Consider the following 21038-nt stretch of genomic DNA (forward strand, 5'->3'; position numbering starts at 1 on the left):
TCGCTGATCAAATATGTGTCAAATATGAATTTGCACTTTCAGCCTGTGCTCTCGATGCTATTAATGCTGTTCTGACAGTGCTAGTAAAGCAAGCTAGGGCTATTCTCAATGTCGCACACTGGTTCATCGCATTCTTTTGTTTAAGAAGAAAGAGCAAGAGAGATTTAGGGGTCCACAACTTCAGCCTTTGATCGGCAGATGAACACTAGATCTTTTCTCAGGCCTCAAACTTTTTTACCCCAGACAATGAGAGCGTTGGCCTTAGAAGCCAGGCAGATTTCTTTCAGAACAAAGTCTTTGCTTGTCTCTCAGTATGACAGCCTGGGAAAGGCCCAGCTCAGCGGGAGGTTTAGATACCCACTCTGCCCTTTGATCTTTCCATTCGAACAAGTGCCAAACCTCCAGGTCACAGGGTTTCAAGCCATTTACACCGGAGGCAAAAGAAGAAGAGGTCAATGCGAAATGCCTGGTGAGGTGGGGGAGGGGAGAGAAATGGGGGCAGGGTGACCAATTTGAAGAAACCTTTCTTCAGCCTGGTTTCACATGACTTCCTTTGCATTGTGCAAAGCACTGACATTGTGCTTTGAAATGCCATTTGACATTGCAGGGTACAAAGAGATAACTAAATGACATCCTCTGCCCCGTTTAAAAATAAAGCTATCTCCAAACTTCCAAACCATTTTTCAGATGCAACAAACACAAGGACCTCAAGATGCTGACTAATTTTCCAAACGAGTATAATGACAGACTTCTAAAATAACAGCTTCAACAATGCTGCGCTTTCTCTTCTGGCAAGTCAAACACTTGCAGAGAATGGGTGAACTCAATGACTGTTTCCAGAGCTGCCCTTGCACTTTTCACCCATTGTAACCATTCACAGATTTAGCAACTATACACTGACCCTCAGTAGGCACGGCCTGGGTTTACTGAAATAGTCACCGATAAACCCCAGCAATTTTCGTAGTTGCCTGCAAAGTCAATATGACATGAATATAGCAAATGCTGCAAACGGCAAAGCGAATTGGACCTGTTTAGGTTCCTCTATTACTTCAATCAATGAGATTCAGTGGCTGGTGGGAATCCTATCCTATGAACAGCAACGTGACAACAAGCAGATGAACTGTTTTAGTGACAGCAAGAACTGCAGATGCTGATGTTTTAGTGATGTTGGTTTAGATATAAATATTGGGCAGTGTATTATGAGAACCACTTATTGCATGGAATATCTTTCCTGCTGATGGGTTGAAAAATCAGGTTTTCTCACACAGCATTTTAGGCAGTGCTCCCAAATAAACTGTAGCTGTCATGTTATGATCAGACAGTCGGTTATCAGCTAAAGGAGAAACTTGGAGTTAATGTATCTTCAACAGAAACCTAAGTAGGTTTGGAAAAGGACCTGGAACATGTCACCCTTATTTGACCATCTTTTAAAAGTTTTGTGCGTCTCTTCGAGGAGACAAAGCTCCAGGCACCATTCTTTCATTTTGGAAAGCTTGCTGGGTTCTGCTGTGAACTACAGAGCGCTGAGTGATAAAGGCACTCATTTTGCTACTCCAGCTGGTTTCATCCTGGTCAGCTGCAGTCTGCCAATGCAAGTTTTCTGGGTCAGGTTCTGTTTGACCTGCTGTGCTTTTCTGCACTTAGCATCGTGTCACATTCTGATTGGAAGAAAAGACTTATTAATAGATCTTTTTATATATAAGTACACATTGCATAGTGGAAAGCAGTCTACTTGAAAGCCTTTGTTCCACATTTCTTGTGCCTTGAAAAGGCTTCCAAGACAGACCAAGTAAATGGAGCTGAAAGATGATTGACACAGCATGATGATCCTGTACTTAAATGTCACATGGTCTGTCTTCTAACTATCTCCCCTCATTCAATACACTTGGACCTTTGTGTTGTGCAGTCATTTTTCTTTTATCAGTAAAACCTTTTCTTTGTTATTATTAATTACTCTCAACCATTATCTGGAGTGCACAGCCTTTATTTTCGAATGAACTGATTTAGCAATCACTATGGCAGTGCAAATAACCATAGGCCATTCAGCAAAGCGCACAATCTGCTTTGTACATATTCTCTTTCTGGCTGTCTCTTGAATGTGAGTGCCTACAGTCTCCAGGGCAACAAGACGACCACCACCACACACACACAAACACACACACACACACACACACACACACATACATACAAACACAATAATGCACACACAAAATCCATATACACACAAAAATACACACACATACACACACACAAAAGACACATACATATACACTTACACTCACATATACATACACACATGCAAAACAAACACACAAGCACACATATACATATTCACAGACACAATACACACACACATACATATACTTACAAACACAAAAATATACACACAAAATACATATAACACACAAAAAGACCCCCACACACAAAAAGACCCACACATATACACATACACTCACATATACATACATGCACATCTATAAAAACAAGCACACATATACCTATTCACAGACACAAAAATACACACACACATACATTTACATACAACCACAAAAAGACACACACAAAATACATAGACACACACACACAAAAAGACACATACATATACACTTACACTCACATATACATACACACACATTCAAAAACAAACACACAAGCACACATATATATATTCACAGACACAGAAAGTACACACACATTCACACACTCATCTTCACGAACAAGAGAAGCCATCGACTCTCACCTTTGGCCATCCTATTCAGAACCATGTCAATGAGAATGTAGGTCCCACATCTTCCGGCGCCATCACTGTCAACAATAAGAGAAGGAAGATTGGAAAAAAATTAATTGCTATTAGCATTTTGCCATTCAGACCCATAAGACAGCTGCTGTCATCTCTTTTATTTTTAACTTGTAGAAATGTCTACCCGACTCTCAGTCAGCTGTTCACCAGGGAACTGCTGATGTTCCTCAGCCACGGGGGAGGGGGTTTCTGTAGAAATGGCTCCCAGTCCCGTGCTCCCTTTTTTAATTAAAAAAAAGCATGCACAAAGAAAATGTACTTGCCTGCAGTGAACAATTATCGGACATGAGCGTCCCCTGTAGCACTTGTTTACCTTTCTGTAATAAAGCAGAAGAAACTCAATTCAAACACGCAATCCAGACTGCCTGTTTATGTGAATGCCTGTGCTGTCTGTGCAAAATTAGAATATTAACATGAAACAAAATTAAAGCTCATTGCTGCCAAACAATTGAATTACACCCATTACGAGTTGTTTCTTCCCTTTGGGTGCATGCGTTTACGTACAGAAAAGCACTCTGTCCTCATTCTAGCCATGTAATGTGTTAAAAATCAAACACAAGAATTAGTGATACCAACCAGTATTCAGCTCAAGAGAGAAACCATCATGCAAACCATTAGCAAGCAAAAGTCAAAGGTGGTTAGAGGTCAAGGCAAGGTTTATTTTTCCACATTGTTCCCTGCTGCAGAGTCACAGTTTCCAATGATCACTTTTGTGACTATGCAACTGGGCTTATATTACTAGCTGCAACATCACAAAAATGACACTGGCAACTGTTAATGAGCTGGTAACATAAGAGTTTGTCCATTTACAGAGCGAGCACTGTTAGTAAATTCTGTGGCACACAGCAAGAAAATATGTCAGGCTAGGGTAATATTTAGCATAATTTCAAATTTAAAAGAGTACTTCACACATTGATGCTAATTTTTGCTCTGTTTTTTTTGTCTCACAATCTCCTTTAAAGTGCAAATTTGCTCCCTCAGGGCACAAGGAATAAATTAATTAGACATATCAACTGTATCTCTATCTGCAGTCAGAAAATGCTGCCCCACTGTGTTCACTGGGTTTCTTCAACCTCATGCTACTTATTTGACAATCACTGGCCCACTGCCAACCAAATCCGGTTCAAGCAATGTTTAAAGCCAAATGCTTCAGCACCTTGACACCCAAGGTTTACAGGTCTCCTGGTGAAATACCCGCATTTCCCAAGGGGCCTCAGTAATGCCTGAAAGGCCTCTAAAATCAATGAGACACACACAAGAGTAAGCTAAACAAAGTGCACAATGACGTTATCTCGCTCCCGACTGAGCTGCTATACCTGCGGAAGTCCAAGAGGATCCTGGTGGATGAGGGGACAGCTTGGTCAAACCAGCTCAGGAAGTGGAATTGAGTCACTGTGCGTGTCTCATTTGTCTGGAGGTTTTTGAGGTAAAAGCTGCGTACCAGGAAATCTTCACACCAGATGTGCTCGGAGACAAGGTTAACCTGAAATAAAATGTTAAAGTAAAGGGGTTATCTACTGCGCAGAGACAGTCCATTTGACTAAAATGGTCTATGCATTTTTTATCCTCTTCCCACTCTACATCATTTCATCTTATCAATAGATCCTTCTATTGTTTCCCCTCATTGTAACCACTTTCTGAATCACACTGCATTTATTAATGATTATCTTATATTGATGTCCTCTAGATCTGGACTGTCCTCCAGGTGTAAACATTCCCTTTGTTTGCAGTAACGCACAGTTTGCATCAAATAGGAATTGTACATAGCTTAATCAAGATACAAGGTCTAGCTTTTACATTGCTTTAGGCTTCAGAGCCAGGCCAAGAAGCCTTTGTTTCTGATCTACATGAGCCTTCTCCCAGCTCTAGTAATTTAACTCTAGCAGGATAAACATCAGGGAAATGGAGCTGGGGACTGCTCCACCCACACCATGCACCATCCTGGGAATCAGGAATATTGCAAGTTCCCCTCTCTGGGACAGCAGTTTATCCTCTGCAAGTTTGTTCAGTTTACCAATATAAATGATCTGTGCACTCACTTGACCTATTTACAATAACAGATACAGGCAGTTCCTGGCTTACAAACAGGTTCCATTCTGGAGTCCGTTCCAGATCGATTTGTTTATGCAGATCAGAGCACAATGCAGGACAACAAAAAGCAGGCGTTCCTTAGGAAGGAAGTGTACGTATGTCAGGTCTTTAAAATTACACCACAGTATAGGGTCAAGCTTGTAAATTGGGGACGCCATGTAGAGCATGACTTTGAGAGAAAGCATAAGACTGGAGTAGCCTTTGTGATCTAGTCTTGATGGAACTCTGACATCAGTGGGTGGAGGCATGCTCATAATGGAGACCTTCAATCTGCCAATGCTAGAGGGTCCAACAGTAATCACAACAGCAATGAAAATATGGGTCTCCAATGTAATCAGTCCTTAGGATGTTGAATCATTGATATTATGTTAAAGACTGCTATTGGCACTGGTTCGATTGCGTATCAGTTGTAGCTGGGACCCTGTCAATGTTAACCACTTTGAGAATGAGTTGCATTTGGAGTGTGAATCCGCACTGTACAGGTGATATAAGCCTCTCTCCCAGCCTCTCCATTCACCTGCCAGCTCACTGCACATGCAGCAGGGAGTGAGAGTCACTACAGACAGCACGGAGCAGGGACAACCATCCAGACCATCCTGGGCTACAACCCAAGAGCAAAGTGATCGCAGCGTCAACAACTACGATAGAGCAGAACGCAAAGGAAAAGCTCATCTCATATTCGACCTCACAAAGCGTTGGCTGCTAGTCAACTGCACACAGCTTGTGCCAGTGATGTGGCTGCTTGGCAGAAAATAAGTTGGAAAAAGAGGAGAGATGTGATGCCATCAGCTTCGAGCGATGCCCTTTCACTGAAAATGCAGAATGTTTGCAATGAGAGCTAAAGCCTCGAACAACGTTATGCATATTAAACCTTGAAACCTGTTGTTTACTGCTTTGCTTGGAGTTGTTTGTAATGTGTGTGAAATGAAATATTAAGATTTAATTTTACTGGTTGAAAGAGCAGTTAAAGTTTGCGCTTGTCCTGAAAATAGCTAGCTTGTTACTGGAACATTGCCTGGCTTATATTCTAGCCAGCTCTCTTTTCCAATTGCAATTACGCTTAGATTATAAGATGGTACCATTCATTCTAATTGTACAGTCTAAATGATATAATGCACAAATATGGTGCTTTATGTCCCAGGATGTGTGGTGTTTGCAGTAGTAGCCATAGGTGAGACATCAGAACAGTGGTCATGATTGATGTCATGGCTGCGCAAAAAAAACAGGTAATTTACTGGGTCTAATACAAAGTCATGAATGTAAAATTGTGAGGGCAAGAATATGAAATTAGGAGGATTAAAAAGGGAGTCGCTCCGTGAGAGCAGGAAAGGGAATATGTAAGTAGGTCCCACAGAAGCTTAGGCACTCTGAGAAGACTGGCATTGGGCCAGATTGTTAAAGCAGTACTTCACAGATAGATGCTATCATCTTAAATAATTTACAGTCTGAAAGGTTCTGTTTTCACAAAATTCTTGGAAGAAAAGTCACACATTAAAACAGGTACCAACAAAGTAAACAGCTCATTTTAAAATTTGTTATTGCAGATGCTTGAATCACTGATATAATGAGAACTGAAATACCGATCTTTATTGAATCACAGTGTAACACTTTACCTCATAGATGTGGTAGAGGTTTGAACCCTCATCTGGCCAATAGTGATAGCATTGCTTGACTCCGTTCTCTGTTAAGGGGGTCAGCATGACGATAACAACACAGCCATTCTCCCAAACCATCTGATGGGGAAAATCAGAGACTGCAGTTACCATGTAATGCACTAATTACTCCATGTTTATTATCACTGAGTCATGATGAAAAGTCATTCACACCGGGAAAATGTGAAAAACCACTTAATTCATGTTTCACTTGCTGCTCGCCAACCTACAGAAAAAATCATACTGCAGCCTCCACATAAGTTTATTTTTGTCTCCAAAGTCCATATCTGGGATGGAAATGACCAGGTCCTTCAAACTCGATGCATTAGTTTCCTCAGTGTCTTCATATACAGCCAGAATAATGACATCAAGCTAGATAAACCATTTACCTGTCATTGATGGAATGTATGAGTTAGTTGCAGCAATCGATCTATAAATGGTGTGGCTTATTATGACATTTGAATGGTTTCCCATTAAAAATTACACTTTTTACAGAAGGTTTCCACTAAACCTTAAAACAAAATATGATTTCCAGCTGCCACCCAATAATGTCAAATGCGTGCTCCCATTATCTTGTACTTCCCATTGGAGTGGTACAGAGACCCTTAACAAAATGAGAAGAAATATATTTTTTTATTGAAGTGATAAAAACACAATGATCAAGACTATCAAACAATCATTCAATGGCCTCCTTTGTATTCCGAATGGATTGCGATGCAAGCCACCCATGCATCTTGTGGAGAACCTGGCAGGGAAGGTCGCTAGTCCCATTAAAAATTAAAGCTCAGCACATGTGAAAAGCAATTAGAAAAGGTTTAGAGACAGGGCATCAATAGATGTTTCTAAAGTACACAGAGTTCATCTGAGCTCTGACATTCTAAATGCTAAGTAATAAATGATTTGTATGTGCCCTTTTTTTTATCAATTCCTATTCATTCTTAATTAGATAAGAAGTCAGAACCAAAGTCACTAATTAGATCAAGTTGGGTCCAGCACGTGAGGGAACAATTGAACCAAAAAATGCGGGAGGGAGAGGAGACAGTTTGGAAGGAAGTGAGGTGAGGTGCAGAGAGGGAAACAGAAGGGGAAAGACTGAAGGCAAAGATAAGGGGAAAAGGTAGGATAGATGGAATTGGGGCCAGGATGAGGTAGATAGGAATCTAAAAGGGAAGAAAAGGAGGGAAGCGCAGAAGAAGGAAGATGAGGGAAAGGGTTACTGAAGGCCCAAAAGTGCTCAGTCAGGAGGTTGTGAAGAAACTCCAGGGAGCCAGGATCAGGATTTTGTTTTATTTATTCATGGGATGTTGGAGTCGCTGGCTACATTAGCGTTTATTGTCCATCCCTAATTGCCCAAAAGGCACTTAAGAGTGCACCCTGTTGCTGTAAGTCTGGACTCATATGTAGGGCAGATTTCCTTCTGCAAGGACATTAGTGAAGTAGGTGGTTACATGGTCACATTGGGTTAGCTTCTCATTCCAGGTTTTCACTAAATTCAAATTTCAGCATCTCTTATTGTGGGATTTGAACTCAAATCTGCAGACAGTCCCTACGGAGTTCTCAGATTACTAATCCAGTGATTTTAACATCATGCCACAACCTTCCCTGAGGGCTTCACAGTGAAATGGGGAAGAATTTTGAGGAGCAAGCTCCAGAATCTTTGGTCAGTAGTTAGGGGGTGGGGAAGTAGAGTGTTCCTCATTGAAGGCAGAGGATGATTGAAATAATCACCTTCCCTGTTGCTTAATTGTTAGAATGGGAGAATTAGTGGGGGATGGAAGAAGTACCATTGTGAAGGAACTTTAGGAGAATCTTTTGGAAATACTTCGTGCAGAATTAGAATTGTCACTTCAATTAGCGGGAGGAGAGAAACTGTGCCATCAGAAGAACTATTACATTCAGTCAGCATATAGCTACTAGTGAGGAATCATGTGATGCAGTGGTAGTGTCCCTGCTCCTGAGCCAGGAGACTTGGGTTCAAGTCTATTCTTGTCCAGAGGTGTGTAATGAAGAAGGGTCACTGCACTCGAAATCATAGAATCCCTACAATGTGGAAGCAGGCCATTCGGCCCAACGAGTCCACACCGATCCTCCGAGCAACACGTCCAGACCCACCCGTCTACCCTATCCCTGTAACCCAGCATTTCCCTTGGCTAATCCACTTAGGCTGCACATCCCTGGAGACGAGTGTAATTTATCACAGCCAATCTACCTAACCTGCGCATCTTTGGACAATGGGGGGAAATCTGAGCACCTGGAGGAAGCCTGTGCAGACATGGGGAGAATGTGCAAACTCTATACAGACAGTTGCCTGTGGGTAGAATCGAACCTGGGTTCCTGGCAATGCTATCCACTGAACCACTATGCCATCCATAAATGTTAACTGTTTTCGTTCCAAGTTGCTAAGTTTTTCCAGCACTTTCTGTTTGTGTGTGCACAACAACATATCTGGACAGGTTGATTAGAAAACATCTCTTTAAGCCATTAGGTTTTGAGCTCTGGAACTTTGCATCGTAAACCTTTCCATTTAACTACCTTGCTTTCCTTCTTCAAGGTGTTCTCTAAAACCCAACACCTTGTCTGCGCTTTTGGACATCTGCCCTGATATTTCAAGTGGCTTTCATTAAAGTCTTATATACATTATTGTTGTGTGTTTACCTCTGCAGGATTAAGTCAGTGGGAGGAAGTTACAATTGATTGCGCTGCATATCTTGCATAGTGCAGCAGTGCAATCACGTCTGGAGTACTGTATATCATTGTAGTCTCCTTACTTAAGAAAAAATATGTTTGCATAGAAGGAGCAGAGAAGATTCACTTGACTAATTCCTGAGACGATGAGGTTATATTATGAAGCAAGGCCAAACTGTATCCATTGGAATTGAGAAGAGTGAGAGAGGGATCTTACTGAAACATTTATGATTCTGAGGGGACTTGGGAAGGTGGGTTCTGAATGTTTTCCATTGTGGGAGACTTGAACTAGGGGCCACAGCTTAAAAATAAAGGGTTTCCCATTTAGGACAGCTATGAAGAGGATTTTTTTTTCTCTCAGAAGGTCAATAGTCTCCACTGAGGAGTGGACGGTGGGCCATTGAGCACTCTTTAGATTAATTTAGGTAGATTCATGATTAACAAGGGAGTCAAGGTTAAACAGGAAAATAGAATTGAGTGCACATCAGATTAAACATGAACTTCTCAAATGGTGGCGAAGGATTGAGGGACTGAACAATTTATGCCTGTTGGTAATTTGTAAGATCATACGCTCCTAAGGAAATATAAGGTTTTGTTACTGACGGTGAAGATAATGGATTTTCTGCTTTCATTGGCTGCTTTCCATTTGCCTGGAGGAGCTGCATTTTATTTAAAGTTAGTATGAAATATCCTCTTTCACTCAGTTAATTTGCTACATCAGGCCAATGAGCAAATTACATAAAATGCAAATTCCATTCTAATTATTGAGATCTGCATACAAAGTACTCATGGCAAGGGTGATGGAGTTCATGGTCAGTGCAGTGCACTGATGTGTTAAATCAGAACACACCAACTTTATTCAATGAGTTACATAAACTGATGCTCCCAGCACCATCGACAGACACTGCCCTTTCTGAGTTCTGCAGCAAAATGTGGAGAAGGAAGCGCTAAAGGTATACTTATTTACCAAGAGAAATGAGTAACAATTTATTCATTAAGGCTGTACTTTCTGAGTAGAAGAAAGGGTTCTGTGCTTTAACCCAATGGGACGGTAGCCCCAGTTCTGGAAGTCTTGCCCTGGAACCTGGCACTCCCCATGTTCATGAGGGATCTGTTGATGGGGAGTCGGAGGTGGGCACATGCCTGCAGACCATGGAGGCAGACACACATTTGAGAGTGGAACTGTCTTCAATCAGAAGCAATTTTTCAGACCGGCATCTATCTATCAGCAATCACTCGGGTCGAGTATGATTGTCTTCCATAAGGGCGGCTATCTTCAGATGGCTGAAGAAGCCACTCTGGGATCCACAGATTTTATTGCATTGTGGTCATCGGTGGGCGGTAACGGTCGGTTGGAGGTGGTGGTGGGTGGGCCTTCCTGATGTTCTGTCTCTCCTTGTGCAAGAGTTGCTTCTGTTCAGCGGCTCGGTGAAGATCATTTTCATCGAGTATAGATCCCTGCTGGATAATGTTCCTTCAGTAATTCCGGATTGCAGCCATATCCTCTCAGTTTTTGATGTTGATATGGAATTTCTTGAGGTTGGTCTTGATGTGACCTTTGAAAGGTTTCTTTCGTTCACCAGGGGCACACTGACCTTCCTTCAGGAGGGAGTACATGATTTCCACATGATGTTATCATGAGTACATGATACACGGTCAGACCGGCTTCTGAAACATGACTCAGGGGTTTTACAATTTTGATGAAAAAGACTAAACCTACTGGAGTTTTCTGGAGAATTCAGGTACCATTTTAAAGAGTACCAATCTATGGGATTGTTATTAATAGACATGAATGCAAGGAAAGGATGGATAATGTTTGGCAAACTGTCAAGTTATCAAATCGTTTAAAACCCCGCCCAATAAATTTTTAAACAAACAGTTTGCTGTGACATTCAGATGAAAAAAAAATCAGTGCTGGCCCTTTTAATAGTTGTTTGTTGGCGTATGCCCAAGGGTTATCGTTATATGACTCAACTACAATACAAATATCATTATCATAGTGGGAGCCGTGTATGTGCAGCATGACTGACAATTCCACATGGTTATGAATCATTAACTGATGTGGCTGAGAATGTAAATGGTGATTTTATACAGGATTAAGTACTTGAAGGAATTTGTTGAGCGGCCTTTTATCAATGAGTATTTATTTAATGTAACATAATAATGTCTGTAAGAGAGACTGAGAACTTTATTTTATTTCATCTCTGTTTGACTCCTGAGATTGATATTGTGGAGACTGTGAAGGAAAAGAGTGATGAGTGGGGGCATAGTTTGGCATGAGTTGGCACTAAATAGGCATGGAGGCTACAATGAGATATAGTAGTCATGGGTTGGCACTAAATTCCCTTGGAGACTATGACGTCGATAAGGAGTGCAAAGGTTCAAATGGAGGCTATGAGGGGCCATGGGGGATGCATAGAGGGCATGAGGATGCATGGATTAGACATGGACAGTGTGCGTGGGAGAAAGGGATGTGAGGAATGAGGGCTAAAGGGCCTTATTATTTTAATGATAATCATTTCCAGCAGTGTGGGTGGCCGAATTCCAACTCCTGGGAATGCCCAACCGCAGATTCCTTTCCTCTCAGTCCCACTGGAATGAAAATTCAAAGTTTTTGGAATGTTTCTCCCCTGCCAATTTGGGGAGTTGTGAATTTTCCCAACTCTGTACACTTGACTAGGGAGAAAAGTATCATCCCTCAATCTCAATAATCATTACTTTTAATGTTGGCAAGAGTAAAATCAAATAAGCTATTCCATGTCTCAAAAAACATCAACAACAATTTTGGATTACAAGAAATAAGCAAATTAGTAAATGCTTCAAGCTTTTCTTGAAGAAAACTTTGGTTACATCACAGAACAATCTGAAAATGTGATTGTTTTTGCATTTTTATACATTAGAAAAGAGACGTTTTGGTATCAAAGAAAATAACTGCATTTGTTTGATCAGAAACAAAAACAGAAGTTGGAAAAGCTCAACTGGTCTGGCAACATCTGTGAAGAGAAATCAGAGTTAACATTTTGGGTTCAGTGACCCTTCCCCAGAACACATTTGTGTGCTGCTCTATGTCAGATTGGAACTATGAACTGAAGTATCATGTATCTATTTCTTTCCACATTCGACCACTTCAGACATCCAACAAAGCAGAGTTTAAAAAGGTTTTATTTTGCGTGTGAATGTTCAATTTAATGGCATATGTGTTACTTACGAAACTCGGAGGCTTGTCGCATGGAGAAAACTAGGTGTTTATCAAAACTTTCACAAATGTTTTGCGATTTAGCTTCAAGCCAAAAGGCAGATAAAAACATAATCAATGATCATGAATGAAATTATAACCAATGTTAAATATCAGATAAAACATGAACCTGCAGCATTTTACCGAGTTCCCATTCCTTCAGCTCTTTCGAATTTTACCCTGGGATATAAATAATGCATGGACAATGTTCTTACCTGCCAGAAATCTGCAACAGTGGCAGGGAGGGGACCTTGAGCAGCAATGTACGCAGGATTCCTAGGGTCATGATCCATCTAGATGGAGAGAAATAACAGGTCTAGGGTTATTCTGGAAGTTTTATCACAGTTCAACACATTCAAATTTGCAATCCACGCTCGTGTTCACAGGCAAATTGATCACTATTGTGGAAGCTAAATTCAACACCAAAAAACAGAGTTAAAAATTAAGAAGAGTAAGGAATTATATATATGTGCAATGAAAGGAAAAAAATGAATTCCACTTAAATGGCGCTTTCAGGACTCCCACCTTTCCCAAAGGATTATGCTACCTATTAAATATTTCTCAAGGATATTCACTGTTGTAATATAAAATCCGCAGCAACCAGGTTATGCACAGCAATGAGATAATAACTGGATTATGTATTTTATTTTAGTTGAGGAATAGCTATTGACTAGGTAAAACTTGCCTGCTCTTTCTTCAAAATACAAATGAGACACAGCCACTTGAGAGGTAAAACAGGACCTTGGCTAAATGTCTTCTTTGAAGGATGGCACCTCTGACAGGACACTGCTCCATCAGTACCATACTGAAGCGTCAGGCCAGATGCCGCGCTCATTTCTCAGCAGACGGGCTGAAGACAAAATCTCGCCAACTAAGAGACAACAGTGCAACCCAAGATGGACGCAGAACAGTTTGCTACTTCGAACAGCATTCCCCCACTTATAAATGTGTTCACATTTTCAAGCTTTTCTCACTCATTGTGAGCAAAATAAATTCTGCGAGATAGGAGTCCCATAGTCAGTAATGAAAGAGAGATGCAGATCAGAAAATTAATTGGATGCATATTTAAGAATCAGGGGACATGGGAAAAGCAGCTCTGATGTATTCCTTAGGGATACATGATTCAAAAAAATATGCAGCAGTATCAGAGTGCTGAATCGGGATTCCTTTCCGGATTATTGATAGGATTATTTATTAATCATTGGAGCATGATACAACTCAAGTTGCATTATAGAAGATAGTTTTTCAGGGTTACAATCTGGACACATTGATATGAGACCATGCCTAGTGGGGAGGTCAGGTTCACCTACCATTGATGGCAGAGATGCTTCTTAATTATTTATTGCAGCGGTTTTTGTCATGCTTTTAAACTATACAATTCATACAACTACATGAGAAAAATGTATATTATAAATACATATAAAACATATGCATTCAAGCTATATAATGCAATAGTGCAATGGATTGTAGCCAACAGCAGAAACAGAAGCAGTGAAAGATCCGGCACCTTCTGTTTCCCAATGTAGAAATCTGTGCATCAGAAGTTCAACTTAAAGACCCAGAAGGTTATTAATTTTGGTGATAACAATGCATGCATTGTATGCAATGAAAGCACTTAACAGTGCAACCTTTTCATTCAAGTTAGTAAATGGGACAAAATGTGAGCTTTCAGCTTTCAACTGGCATATTGAGTCTTTCTGTAATGCTCCTGATGGCAGAACAATTGCTTTAAAATTTTACATTGGGTTTTGTCAGCAAATCCAAGACTGTAGAGTGGAGGATGCATACTAGAATTGATTGATTGATTGATTGATTTATTTGCACGGTTTATTTATTGTCACAAGTACCAAAATCCAGTGAATAACTTTGTTTGTGAGCTGTAAAGGCACATCATAGTAAGCAAAGCATGTACAGATCGTAAAGACTTCGACAGAGGCATACAGGTTACATTGCACAGGGCATGTGCTAGGCAAGATCAATGTTAGCAAGATCAGCATGATTTGAGGCTAGAGGATCCATTCATCAGTCTGATAATGGCCAGGAAGAAGTTGTTTCTGAACCTGCTCATACGTATGTTCAGGCTTCTGTAACTTCTGCCTGAGGGAAGAGATTGTAGGAGGTCATTACCAGGGTGCAATGGGTCTTGGATGATGTTGGCTGCCTTTCTGTGGCAGTGAGCCATGTAAATGGAGTCCATGGATGGAAGGTTGGATTCTGTGAGGGTCTGGGCTGTGCACACCACCTTCTGTAGTTTCTTACGGAGCTGGGCAGAGCAGTTGCCATACCAGGCCATTATGCACCCGGGCAGTATGCTTTCAATGGTACATCTGTAGAAGGTGGTAAGGGACCTTATGGACATGCCAAATTTCCTGAGCTGCCTGAGGAAGATGTAGCTGGGGGCGTGTTCAAAAGGAGGAGAACATGCCCTATCTACATCAACAGGACTGCGGTTGACAGGATGAAGAGCATTAAGTTCCTCGGAGAGATGATAACAGACAACCTGCCCTGGACTTCCCATGCATATGCGATGGTCAAGAAGGCACAACCACGCCTCTTTTCCCTCAGGCGGCTCAGCAAATTTGGCACATTCATAAAGTCCCTCACCAACTTCTACATATGCACCATTGAATCCATACAGTCCGGGTGCATAACAGCCTGGTACGGCAACTGATCTGTCCAGGTTGTGAAACTACAGAAGGTTGTGTGCACAGCCCAGACAATTGCAGAAGCCAACCTTCCATCCATGGACTCTATTTACACGGTTCGCTGCCACAGAAAGACTGCCAATGTCATCAAAAACCCATCGCAGCCAGGTAATGACCTCCTACAATCTCTTCCCTCAGGCAGAAGATACAGAAGCCTGAACACACGCACAAGCAGGTTCAGAAACAGCTTCTTCCTGGCTGTTATCAGACTGATGAATGGACTCTCTAGCCTTAAATAATGCTGATCTTGCTAACATTGATCTTGCCTAGCACGCCCTGTGCAATGTATCTTGTATGCCTCTGTCTAAGTCTTTATAATCTGTACATCCTTTGCTCACTATGATGTACCTGTACCGCTTGTAAACAAAGCTTTTCACTGAATTTCGGTACATGTGACAATAAATAAATCAATCAAGTCAATCAATCAATCAATCAATTCTAGTATGCATCCTCCACTCTACAATCTCAGATTCGCTGACAAAATCAATGTAAAATTTCATAGCATCTTGCCAACTTACCTGTTGTGTCAGAGTCATTTATTACAAAAGGGCTCAATTCCATCCTAGCCTGTGGCTGAACAACAAACCAAGCAAATGACGAATACATCATATTAAAAATCCATACTAGGACCTGATACCAAATAATAGAGTAAAGCAAACTACACCGGTTCACTGCTTTTTTATTTACAGACATTAAGACTTGTCTTAATAACACCAAATGTTTACCAGCAAACAGGATTTCCACTGCAATACTGTCTTGCCTTTTTGTTTAGTGCCACAGCTCATCCCATGCTTCTTGCAGAGCACATTCCTGTATCTGGGACCATTTCCCTGACATCCTTTCCCCGATGTTCAGGAGGAGCCTTTCATTATGAAATGGATGTCATCAGGATATCTCCTACTTTGCAAATATAATTCATTTGTCTGTGACAAAATATATACAGGGGTCCCTGATTTATGACCATCTGACTTACTTGACCAACGTGATCCCAAACAGGGGTGTAATTTTAATGATCCGACATACAAATGTTTCCTGGACTCCCAAATGGCTATTTTATATTGTCTTCTGTTCCGACTTGTGTACAAATTGACTTGTGAATGGACTCCAGAACAGCACCCATTCACAACCTGGGGGTCTCTGTACTGGCCAAGACTCCATGAAGGAGTTGGAGAAACTCTGAGGAGCCTCCTGGCCAAAGCCTTCACCTTGTCTGAATGCGTCAGTTTCCATATAATGCGAAGAACATCCAACTCTACCTCAACTCAGCAGTTCTGCACCATTCTGATCTCAAACTCAGTAGATATTTTCACCAACTTAATACTGAGCAGAGCTAAGCCTCTGTGACAAACTCTATTCCTTAGTTACCAACTCCATCTGACTCTCCGGCAGTTATCCATAGTAGAACCAACTATACATCCTACTTGTGCCATATTTAACCCTGAGATAAGTCGCCAATCTCATTCAAGAGCTATCACTAAGAATGTCTATTTCCACAACTGTAATATCATCCAATTCCACACCCCTGGATCGTGAGGGTGGCTCAGTGGTTAGCGCTGCTTCCTCACAGCGCCAGGGCCCGGGTTTATTTCCAGGCTCAGGCAACTGTGTGGAGTTTGCACATTCTCCCCTTGTCTGTGTGGGTTTCCTCCAGGTGCTCTGGTTTCCAGGTTAGATGGATTAACCATGAGAAATGCATGGTTATAGAGATAAAGTAGGGGGATGCTCTTTGGAGGATTGATGTGAACGCAATGGGCTGAATGGCCTGCTTTCACACTGTAGGGATTCTATGATTAATCATTTGCTGGTAAAACCTTCAATTGCCATTTTTACCTTTAGATTCAAGTATTCTAATTCATTCCTGGCTGCCTCCCCACATTTTACCCTCTGTGAACTTGAGGACATCCAAAGATTTGCATTGTATGTTGTGATTCACACTAAATCCCATTCACCCATCTTTCCTTTGCTCTCTGACCTTCACTGGCCCCCGGTTAAGCAACAAATTGATTTTAAAACAGTCATCTTTGCCTCCAAATCCCTCTATAAAGGCATTCCTCCCCATTTCTATCGTCTGTTTGAGCCTCACACCCCTCTTGAGACATTTGCAATCCTCTGAGTCTGGTCCAATTTTAATCATTCTGTCATGAGTGTCATGTCTTCAGTTGCCAGGGTTCTAAACTCTCCACTTCCATCCCTAAATATTTCCTTCTGTATCTTACCTTCCTGCTCTCAGACACTCCTTAAAACCTGTCTCTGTGTGCTTTGATCCCATATTTCCTTCTGTGAATATGAGTAAAATATGGCTCAGTGTCATACATTATTTTATAATGCTTCTCTGAAGAGCTCTGAGAGTTTTATGATGTGAAAGCTGCTATATAAATGCAAATTGTTGTCATAAATGTGCAAACTAATACATTTGTCACAGCTCAATGGCAGCAGGATGTTGAACCTAGGACCTGGCATGTTATAACTTTCCTTAAGGAAGATAAATTATTGCAATTAATCCTGAAATTAATTTTTACTTTTGGCCTTCTGTCTGTATTATCACTGCACAGTGTATTTTCAGCAGCCAAGTGTAGAACATTTGACCACAAGCTTGCAGTATGACATTCAAGCTTTGAACCATTAAATCTTTTTGGAAAGACGCTATCAGATATGGTTAATGTGGCACCCAGACTTTCAGACTCTGTCATAAAAATCTCAGCAATTAGAATATAGAATATTAGAATATTAACAGAATATTAATTCTGTTAAAGGATACAATGGAAATGAAAACTAACAGATAGCCACTTCTACAAATTCCGACAAATCTCTAAGAATTGGTCCCCAAAGTAAATTCACATTTTAATAGTCATACAAGCTGATGAAGTCATAAGGGAATTAGAAGAATATTTTTCATTTTTAGATTGCCTATTAACTGCAAGCAGAAAACACAAGCAAGGAAAATGTGCTTCAATTCTTTACAAAGATGAATAATCAATTTTTTGTGCCTGCTTCACATATCTAAAAAAGATCAGGATAAGTGTTAGTTTATAAAAGACTCCATTCTGCAATGTTCATTCTATCCACACTCAGTTGTCCATTTCATTATCAAACTCTGAACCAGCTGACATAATATGCGCCAAGCTGATAATTTCGACTTGGCTTAAAGTTCTGACTGTAACACAACGGATTTCCAGTGTAAATCTCTGCAAAATACACAAAGAGAAGTCACAAGCTCCTCACACAATCTGATTGTCACTTGAATGGTACGCAGCCAGCAATTACAGCATGCAGAAAAAGGAAGGAACATAAAGGGAGACAGCACGTTCTCCTAATATCCTAGCAACATGCCACACATTCCTAATGACAACCTTTTGTACAGAGCTGTAATTTTTCATAGCGTAATTAAAATGAGACCTTGTATTAAGATTCTCCAGGCTTGGGGAATGTAGCTGCCAATGAATTTTTTTTTCCTCTCTCTGTCTGTCTTCCTTTTTTTATGAATTTAATGCAAATCAGCAGTTTCCATGATGTAGGTGTAGCCAGACTTCTTTCAAAATGCCACTGGAAAAACCAACAATCACTCGTTCAGGATTACAACTTTCGATTCACCATAGTAACTGCACAACTGAAAAGAATTGTGAGGATTAAATTCTTGAGATTTCAGTAAAGAATTACTGTCATATGTTGTAATTTTGTTGGACTACGAAAAGGTCCCAGATTAACGGGAAGTAAGATAAACATTGCACAAAACAGTGTTTGGATTAACAGTAGTTAAAATAAAATCAGTCACTACCAGATGCCTTTTCTTTTTGCAAAATTAACCTGCTTAAAGGGACAGAACGGAAGAGCAGATCCCTTTAAGTCAGTGCCAATCAAATGTAGGCAAGGTCAAAATACAATGACAGACCAGTCAAGCTGATGTGAATGGTTGCTGTATCTGATTGTCACCTCCACACAGTCAATAAGCAGAGTGGACCACATGTGTCTAGTGCAGAATACACTGCATAACCCGTTCCAGGGATGAATGCAGAAGCAGCAATGCAGCTCCCTGAACACCAGTTCGGAAGGATTGTCCCAGCTCACTTTCCTGAAGCAAAGTGGAACTGGAAGAATGCAAAGAAGAACTTGAAGAGAAAATGGATCATATGCTATAACTGTCTAAAATTAATCTTAAACAATTTTTTAATTTATTCACTTCTGGGACGTGGGTGCTGCTGGTTGGCCAGCATTTATTGCCCGTCCCTCGTTTCCTTTAAGAAGTTAGAGGTGAGCTACCTTCATGAACCTCTGCAGTCTATGTGCTGTAGGTAGACCCACAATACCCGTAAACAGGAAATTCCTGGATTTTGACCCAACAATAGTGAAGGAACGGCGATATATTTCTAAGTCATGATGGTGAGTGGCTTGGAGGGGAACTTGAAGGTGGTGGTGTTCCCATGTATCTGCAGCCCTAGTCCTTCTAGATTGAAGCTGTCACGGCTTTGGAACATGCTGTCTAAGGATCCTAGGGAATTTTGGCAGGGCATCTTCGAGAGAGTACACACTGCGGCTTCTGAACATCGGTGGTGGAGGGAATGGTTGCCTGTGGATGAGAAGTCAATCAAGTGGGTTGCTTTGTCTTGGATAGTGTCAAGCTTCTTGAGTATTGTTGGGGCTGCACTCATCCAGGCAAGTGGGGAGTATTCCATCATATGCCTGACTTATGCCTTGTAGACGGTGGGCAGACTTTGGGAAGTCAGGATGTGAGTTACTTGCCACAGTATTCCTAGCTTCTGGCCTGATCTTGTAGCCACTGTGTTTATGTGGTGAATCCAGTTGATTTTCTGGTCAATGGTGACCCTCAGGATGTTGATAGTGGGGGATCCAGTGATGGTAACACCGTTGACTGCCAAGGGGCACTGGTTAAGTTATCCCTTATTGGAGATGGGGGTCATTGCCTTGCATTTACGTGGCATCAATGTTTCTTGCCAGCTGTCAGCCCAAGCCTGGATATTGTCCAGACCTTGTTGCATTTGAACATGGACTGGGTCAGTATCTGAGGAGTCATGAATGGTGCTAAACATTGTGCAATCATCAGTGAACATCCCCACTTCTGACCTTATGATGGAGGGAAGGTCATTGATGAAGCAGCTAAAGATGGTTGGGTTTAGGACATGACCCTGAGGAACTCCTGGAGAGATGTCCTGGAGCTGAGATGACCGACCTCTAAGAACCGCAACAATCTTCCTATGCGCCAGGTATAACTCCAACAACCGGAGAGTTTTCCTCCTGATTCCCACTGATTCCAGTTTTGCTGGGGCTCCATGATGCCACACTAGGTTGAATACGGCCTTGATTCCAAGGACTGTCACTTTCATCTCACCTCATCTGCTAAGAGCGAGGTCCGGGATGGGGGTGACAAGCTAAAAATCTTATATACAATTATTACAGGAGACAAGAATCACTATTTAACTCTTTGGTGTCATTGGGACGTTGAAAGAATGTTCATTGTCTCTGTACATTCCTCTCTTTTCAGAATTCAGTGATTGCTAATCATGTCCAGACGTGGAATTTTTCGCGCCATAAAACAAAACCTCAGTGTAAAATAAGGCACACCTGCATTTTCTCAACCCTCTGTCCCGTTTACATATCTCAGCTATTTGGCATGTATATGTGAATTACCTGCAGCAAAACTGGTTTAACATGAATATGAAATTAAATCAAGAGTTTGAGGTGCACCAGGAAGCAAAGCAATCAGCCTGATGTTTTGTTGCAATTTTTCTGACCATTGTTTAAAAAATAAGTGCACTCTGAGAGAGATAGTAGGAACTGCAGATGCTGGAGAATCCGAGACAACAAGGTGCAGGGCTGGATGAACACAGCAGGCCAAGCAGCATCATAGGAGCAGA

At 41.2% G+C, this 21038-nt stretch overlaps 1 protein-coding gene across 1 annotated transcript in view; it reads right to left on the bottom strand.

Annotated features, from left to right (window-relative positions):
- ptprn2 (protein tyrosine phosphatase receptor type N2) overlaps window positions 1-21038 on the bottom strand; it is a 684474-nt gene that overhangs the window by 20895 nt on the left and 642541 nt on the right. The window contains exons 14-18 of the mRNA XM_048606124.1: window positions 12679-12756; window positions 6505-6624; window positions 4117-4283; window positions 3064-3117; window positions 2741-2805 (exon numbers count right to left, since the gene is read on the bottom strand). Of these exons, the coding sequence (XP_048462081.1) occupies window positions 2741-2805; window positions 3064-3117; window positions 4117-4283; window positions 6505-6624; window positions 12679-12756 (484 nt within the window). The remainder of the gene's footprint in view (window positions 1-2740; window positions 2806-3063; window positions 3118-4116; window positions 4284-6504; window positions 6625-12678; window positions 12757-21038) is intronic.

Source organism: Rhincodon typus, chromosome 2 (assembly GCF_021869965.1).
Source record: "Rhincodon typus isolate 14 chromosome 2, sRhiTyp1.1, whole genome shotgun sequence".
NCBI classification, from domain to species: Eukaryota; Metazoa; Chordata; class Chondrichthyes; order Orectolobiformes; family Rhincodontidae; genus Rhincodon; species Rhincodon typus.